Source organism: Natator depressus, chromosome 5 (assembly GCF_965152275.1).
Source record: "Natator depressus isolate rNatDep1 chromosome 5, rNatDep2.hap1, whole genome shotgun sequence".
Taxonomy (NCBI): Eukaryota; Metazoa; Chordata; order Testudines; family Cheloniidae; genus Natator; species Natator depressus.
In genome coordinates, this window is record NC_134238.1 from 100,048,503 (window position 1) to 100,056,132 (window position 7,630).

A 7,630-nucleotide genomic window follows, 5' to 3' on the forward strand; every position below is an offset into this window, starting at 1 on the left:
TGGTGAGACAGTTCTGTTTGTTTCTCCTTGATGAAAACCTGCCCCCTTGGTTCACTCTACTTCCCTGTAAGCCAACCGCCCTCCCCTCCCCACTTCGATCACCGCTTGCAGAGGCAATAAAGTCATTGGTGTTTCAAATTCATGCATTCTTTATTAATTCGTCACACAAATAGGGGATAAGTGTCTAGGTAGCTCGAGAGGGGTGGGGGAGGAGGGATGCACCGGGTGGGGTGCAGGAGGAGGGGAGGAGGGAAGGACAAGGCCACGCTGCACTTCAAAACTTATTGAATGCCAGCCTTCTGTTGCTTGGGCAGTCCTCTGGGGTGGAGTGGTTGGGTGCCCGGAGGCCGCACTACATCCCTCCCCCCCGTGTTCTGAGGCGTCTGGGTGAGGAGGCTATGGAACTTGGGGAGGAAGGCGGTTGGTTACACAGGGGCTGCAGTGGCGGTCTGTGCCTTTCCTGCACCTCAACCTACGCCGGAGCATATCAGTTTGATCCTCCAGTAGCCTCAGCATTGCATCCTGCCTCCTTTCATCATGCTGCTGCCACATTTCCTCTTGATTCCGCCACCTCTCCTGTTGCTCCAGCCATCTGTCCTCGCGTTCATTTTGTGCTTTCCTGGACTCTGCCATTGTCTGCCTCCACACATTGTGCTTGGCTCTTTCAGTTCGGGTGAACTGCATGAGCTCAGAGAACATTTCATCGTGAGTGCGTTTTTTTTGCCTTCTTATCTCCGCTAGCCTCTGGTACGGAGATGCTAGTCGCAGCATTGAAACATTTGCAGCTGCGGGAGGAAAAAACGGGAGATTAAAATTGAAACAGACATGGCCATTTAAAAGAAGGGGCTGATGTTTTCAGGTTAACATGCAGCACAAACCCAACTAATCCCCCCCACACCCAATTCTCTGGGATGATCGCTTCACCCCTCCCCCCACCATGTGGCTAAAAGCGGGGATGATTTCTTTTCCACCACAGGCAAACAGCCCAGCAGGAACGGCCACCTCTGATGTCCCCTTAATAAAATTCCCCTATTTCAACCAGGCGACCATGAATGATATCACTCTCCTGAGGATAACACGGAGAGATAAAGAACGAATGTTGCTTGAATGCCAGCAAACACAGGGACCACATGCTGCCATGCTTTCTTATGCAATGATTCCAGACTACATGCTACTGGCCTCCTGTGATAAAGTGTCCTACCATGGAGGACGCAATAAGGCTGCCCTCCCCAGAAATCTTTTGCAAAGGCTTTGGGAGTACCTCCAAGACAGCTTCATTGAGATGTCCCTGGAGGATTTCCAGCCCATCCCCAGACACGTTAACAGATTTTTCCAGTAGCTGTACTGGCCGCAAATGCATCCCAAGTCTTCAGGGCAAATTAATCATTAAACACACTTGCTTTTAAACTGTATTATATTTACAAAGGTACACTCACCAGAGGTGCCTTCTCTGCCTTCAAGGTCCGGGAGCCTGGGTTGGGAGGGTATTGGCTCCAGGGTGATAAACAGTTCCTGGCTGTCGGGGAGAATGGTTTCTCTGCTTGCCTGGTGTGCGCGATCTTCAACCTCCCCCTCCTCCTCCTCATCCTCATCCCTCTTGTGTGAGACTCCCTTGGAGGAGTCTATGTACAGTGTGGGGTAGTTGTAGGGGCACCCCCTAGAATTGCATGCAGCATGCAGAAGCGGCATGTCTGGGGCTCTGACCCTGAGCGGGCGTTTGCCTCTTGGGCTTTTTGGTAGGCTTGCCTGAGCTCCTTACATTTCATGCGGCACTGCTGTGGGACCCTGTGATAGCCTCTGTCCTTCATGCCCTTGGAGATTTTTTTCAAATATTTTGGCATTTCGTTTTTTGGAACAAAGTTCTGATAGCACGGATTCATCTCCTCATACAGCAATGAGATCCAGTACCTCCCGTTCGGTCCATGCTGGAGCTCTTTTGCGATTCTGGGACTCCATAGTCATCTCTGCTGATGAGCTCTGAGTGGTCACGCCACGATGGCCAAACAGGAAATGAAATTCAAAAGTTTGTGGGGCTTTTCCTGTGTACCTGGCCAGTGCATCCGAGCTGAGAGTGCTGTCCAGAGCAGTCACAATGGAGCATTGTGGGATTGCTCCCAGAGGCCAATACCATCGAATTGCGTCCACACTAACCCAAATTCGACCCAGCGATGTCGATTTCAGTGCTAATCCCCTCGTCAGGGAGGATTACAGAAATCGGTTTTAAGAGTCCATTAAGTTGACAAAAATGGCTTCTTTGTGTGGACGGGTGCAGGGTTAAATCGATCTAACACTGCTAAATTCGACCTAAACTCATAGTGTAGACCAGGGCTAAGATTATCATCTAAGGTATTGAACATTTTCTTTCTTAACACAGCAGATACATGGCCAAGAGACTTTGTAATTACAATATAATAGTTGTAGCAAATGTGGAATCAGTGTTAGCATAGTTATACTGGAAACCAGCTTCTTGCAGGGCATCTATGTCAATCTGACATTGACTTGCAATCTAAAGAAATCAGTGGTAACAATGAACAGTACTGGGGCACATACTGTGCACTCTCTCCTGCTTCATTCAACAAGCTGAAGGGATAAGAGGTGTTGTAAAGATAACAAGAAGTTTAAAAATAGTAATTGTCTCAAGTTACATAAGGAGGCACTGAGTATTAGGATACCACCTCTGCCCATCTCGTTCTAGCCAAAATGGGATTATATGTTGTCACTGGTAAATGGGGGTGGAGGAAAAATAATGGGTTGACCTTTATTCATACTTGTGTTAACAGACCCCTCTCACAATTTCCCATTTATGTGAATACTTTTGAGTATCTCAGAAACACACTGGATAAATAGAGCTGTGTGGTGTAATGGGGTTTAGCTTAATTGCTGAGGCAACTGCGGGAAGAATGGTAACAACGGAATGTTCTCTAGTGGCTTGCATGCCAGGACTCCTGGATTCTATTCCTTGCTCTGCCACCAATTCACTGTCTCTCTTTGGGCAAGACACTTGAAGATGGTCTGCAAAGCTAAAATGAAAATAGGGCCAAGCCTAGCTGTATGTCATAGAGTCATAGAAAGGCCAGAAGGGACCACTGTGATCTTTTACTTTGACCTCCTGTATAACACAGGCCACAGAACTTCCCCGAAAATAATTCCCAGAGCACGTCTTTTAGAAAAACATCCAATCCAAATTTACAACTTTGTCGGGAATGCTCGTACTAACCACATGGTGGGAGGCAATCAGCACAGAAACCAGTTTTCACTAACTTTTTATAATTTAATTTTCACCTCTTTGAAATTCTCATGGCATTGTCTCAGTCACTGAAGATATCCTAGGTTGCACTGTCTGTGGTATTATAGAGATCAGTATGTTGTGTGTGCAGCCCATGCTATCTGTGAGGTAGGTTGTTCTGCTGCTCTCATAAACATATTGGTTGGTGTAACCCAAGTTGCCCTTTTCCTACCGTTCCTTATGATCCTTTGAGGAATGGACATCCTTCTGGCACACACATCTGATAAGCGGTTCCTCCTTCTACTAGTCCTCATCCCCTTCTGACACTCCCTATCCCCTTCTGGCACTCCCTAGAGAACAGAAATTCTATTCTTGTTTCTAAGAATGGTCCACAAGCTACTCCAATAAAAACAAATTATATTATTATTTGAATTATGGTAGAGACCAATGGGTATTGGGGCCCATTGTGCTAGGCACGGTACAAATACTGAATCAAAAATAGTTCTTGCTGAAGACTCAAGGTCCCACAATGACATCTCAAGGTCCCTTCCAGTCCTATCCTTCCATGATTCGAAGACTTTACCATCTGAATCCAAAGTACCTTAAAGTAAGCAGTGTTTATTAGAAAATTGAGAGAAAATCAAAGGCACAGCTAGTCGACGGTCTGGCTAGCTATGGTAAAATTGACCTATCTTCTTATATGGCCACTATGACTGAATACCTCAAAAACATTTTGTGAACTTTTCCTCGTACCAGCTCTCATTATTCTCATTTAGAGATGGGGAACTGACGCACAGAGATATAAAATGACTTGCCTAAGGTCACTCAGAAGTCCATGGCAGTGCCAGAGACTGAATTCTGATCTCCTGAGTCCCAGTCCAGTGTCTTAACCACAAGATCTTCCACCCTATTATAGTTACAGTTAATTTAAGCAAGCTTAAAAACTTACCTTCGGGACTTGAAGTGTCTGTCCCTCTTCCCCCACTAAAATGCATTTTTCCTGAGTGTCCTGGGTTCTGCATTTACACCTTTTCCAATAAATCTCCCTCCCAGCCAGAGTGCATCTCCTTAATTGTTAATGTAATCAGAGTATGGCACATCCACACATTCAAAGATCCCCTTGCTTTGTGGTTACTTTACTCAATTACAATTACTCAATTACTTCTGTCTGGTAATTCTGACTGCTGCAGTCAGTGACCAAACAGTCCAATATATTGCATTCCAGTGTGCTAAATATTCTACCAACCTGATGTCTCTGCCCCGCCCTGCTCTGGAACAAGTATCATCAAGGCAAACACAAGATTGTGCATTCAATGGTAAATCCAGGCCCCACCTCTGCGACTGACAATGGAAATAGTGCAGTTCTGCTAGCAGCGGCCGAGGATATGCACCATCTGTATGATGTGGCGCTCGCTCCATGGTTGTTCTTTGTTCAACAGGCCACAGAAGACCCATAAGAAAGTTCAGCAGGGTCACAAGAGCCACTGCTTCACAGATGCGCCAACCTTTCCTCCTCTCACACAGCAAGGGAACACACTGATCACGGGCTGGAAGTAACACCATGAATCAGCTGAGGAGTTGCTGTGTGGTCCAGTGGTGGGTAGGATTCCTTATCCCATTGCCCTCTTGCTGAGACATTCAAAGCCTCACCCACTACTTCAGTTTGACACTTAATCTCTAGGTTAGTCCAAAATCCTCTAAATTAAAAAAAGACTGCAATGAATCAGTTGTAATATTCAGTAATTGGAACAAAAGTTAAGTACCTGACTGGGGTGTTCTAATGCTATACAAGTGCCATATATTATTTATGATTAAAATCATCTCTATTTTTAATATTAAGACTCAGAGAGGAAGGATTACAGAGGAAGATGATTCTGTAATATCAAATGTCACAGTCCTGTCATTTAACAGCGAGCTGTTTAGAGACCAGCAGCAGATGGAGGAAAGCCTAGAGGGAATAGGGAAGAGGTGATTAAGCAGGGGAGGCAGAGGAGTAGGGATTAGAAAGGAAGAGAGCACAGTCTGGACAGAGACAGTGATTAGTGTGTTTATCTGTCATGTCATATCCCACCAATCAGCTGGCCATAGGGCTGTAGCAAGTGGAGAAATATGAGGGGAAGAGCAGAGGGCAGAGCACCAGTAAGTATACATGTACCAGCTAGTAATTTCATAATGGTTATAAAGGTCAACTCTTTTAATTTGTATTAGGAAGTGAGAGAAATTAGGAAACACGTGTTTCCTTAGTTGTTTGGCATCATAGTTAGCCTCTTTAGTGCTCCAACTGGTTTTGGACAGACCTAAAGGAACTACTATTGCACTCCTTACTTTCTTAATAATTAATTCAGCCAGCTTCCCAGATTAGGCATTTTGGCAGCTAAAATTATACTTCTGATGAGTCTCAACAAAGGCAATAATGAAAGGGATTAGTGGATTACTCTCTCAACTACACTTGTATGCCATAGCATCCTTAGCCCATCATAGCACACACACAAGATACCTCTGTGCTATAGACACAGCTAGTCAAGGCCATTTGTGTCTCTCTGCTGATCCAGCTACACTGCACCCAAGGCTTGTGGCTGTTTCTTTTTTCAGGCACTGTAGGAAAAACGAACCCTTACAGCAACAATCAGTCAAATGTTGCAAATTTTGCACTGAACAATAATTTCACTAAATCCTTCCATTTGGTTATGCAAAAACTATTGATTTCTCACAGTTCTAATTGCAAAACATTGGTGTCCTGTAATCTCTTGGTGGTCTGAAAGGGTTGGGATTTTTCACTTCATGAATCATTTACAATTCACTGCAGTGATTCCACAAAGTCCTCAGACTCTGAAAAAATAAATACTTTTAAAAAAAATTCATGAACCTTTAGTAGCAATTAGCACAAGTTACATTGGGACAGCTGGTCTCATAAGGAATTGCCACCAATTTACATCCATGTTACTCCCTTGATGTCTTGATTTACACTGTGTAAATGAGAGAAGAATCAATTCAACAATGTTTATAAATTGCAAAGGCTTGGGGAAATTCAATAAGTCTAATGTGTCAAGTAGTCACCTAGAAAAGCATAGGTCAGGCCTTTTAGAGCCAAAGGCTCTGGACTACCAGCCATCTTGATATTCATTTGCTGTTATTTTCAATTCAATCTACCCTGATTTTAATGTCTTTATTCTACTTGACAACTTTGTTGTATTATAAATCAAATTTTTCGCTGGACACCTCCAACAATAAACATGAGGCCAGATGTTCTTATCGCAGAAGTCTCCGTTTGGGGTGTAAAAGAGAGGCATTCTTACATCTTATCTGCCAGCTTCAGTGTTTGTGAGATGATTTCCAGGAACTTCTGATATCCAGAATTCCAGATGAATCCTGTAGGTGAGGACAGGCTCATTAATGATGACTATTCTTTCTCTTGTATTGTCTTCTATAAAAAGAACTGTGGCTGCTTTCTGAGCCATACGCTTGGCTTATTTGGGGGGCATTTTCCTGCCAGATCTCTGGAGCTGGCTGTTCAATTAAAATTCTTTTAACATTTCAAAAAGTGTCTTGCTAAAGTATAGCAGGAACCTGAAGAATGGCTCCACCCCAGTATTGAGACACTGCACATGTGCACAACCTATTCTGCTTGCTATTAAAGGGAATAATTTGACCTTGTTGCGATTGCGATTTTGGAATTTAGAGTTTTATTTACAAACTCTACACACACACACACACCCACCCCCCTTTGAACTTTACTCTGGTTCATGAACCCAATCTTGTGTTAGAGGCTGTCCAGCTGCTACCTTTTATTACTGCTGATACTGGAGTTCTAGCCAGAGTTACCAGGTTAAGGAACATCAAATGACCTGCATCCTGTTAGCTCTGGGTGGTAACCCTAGAACCCCAACCACAGAGCTGAAAACTAGTAACAGCAATAAATGCCTCCATTTTATCCTCCACTGAATGAACTGTTAGTGGAACAAGCATACAATCTCTTGGGATGCCTTCACAAGCATTACGACTAGGTGGTACCACATAAGCTGTACACCACAAACTAATTACAAAGAAGGTTAGTGGACAGTAAGTTCAAGTCAGGGTAAGTGAGAACACTGGCTCTGGTTCAAACATCAAGTTTATTAAGAGAGAGGATTTATCATCACTAGTTCCAGGGGCAGTGAACAATGCTCCCTCTCTTTTGTCCATGCAACAGTTGTGGGTGATCCTGACCCACCACAAATCTGGCCACTAGGCTGGTTAGCTAAGGGATACAAGCTCAAGGTATGTCTACACTTGCACTCGTCTTTAAGTGGCATGTAGTTGAGAGAGTACTTACATTGCTAGCCCCTCTAGCCTGGTTATAAATAGCACTGTAGATAATGAGGCACAGCTTAGGCAAGTAAAGACACACTTGAAGCCTGTGGGTAT

General features: G+C 44.1%; 1 protein-coding gene across 1 annotated transcript; it reads right to left on the reverse strand.

Moving 5' to 3' along the window:
* Positions 1 to 270: 270 nt before the first annotated feature.
* LOC141988250 (uncharacterized) lies at positions 271 to 2,527 on the reverse strand. Its single transcript, XM_074954087.1, has 2 exons — positions 1,437 to 2,527; positions 271 to 785 (listed from the first exon to the last, which is right to left on the reverse strand). Exons 1-2 carry the CDS (start codon positions 1,687 to 1,689, stop codon positions 397 to 399), a joined length of 642 nt encoding a protein of 213 aa, XP_074810188.1. The 5' UTR covers positions 1,690 to 2,527; the 3' UTR covers positions 271 to 396.
* Positions 2,528 to 7,630: the final 5,103 nt, after the last annotated feature.

What these genes read in the sequence shown, in the direction of transcription:
- LOC141988250 (XM_074954087.1), bottom strand. Translation starts at nt 1,689, where the DNA reads ATGCCGCTTCTGCATGCTGCATGCAATTCTAGGGGGTGCCCCTACAAC. An exon ending in AGGCAGAGAAGGCACCTCTG is followed by an intron (nt 786 to 1,436) that starts GTGAGTGTACCT and finishes TTCCTCCCGCAG; the next exon opens with CTGCAAATGTTTCAATGCTG.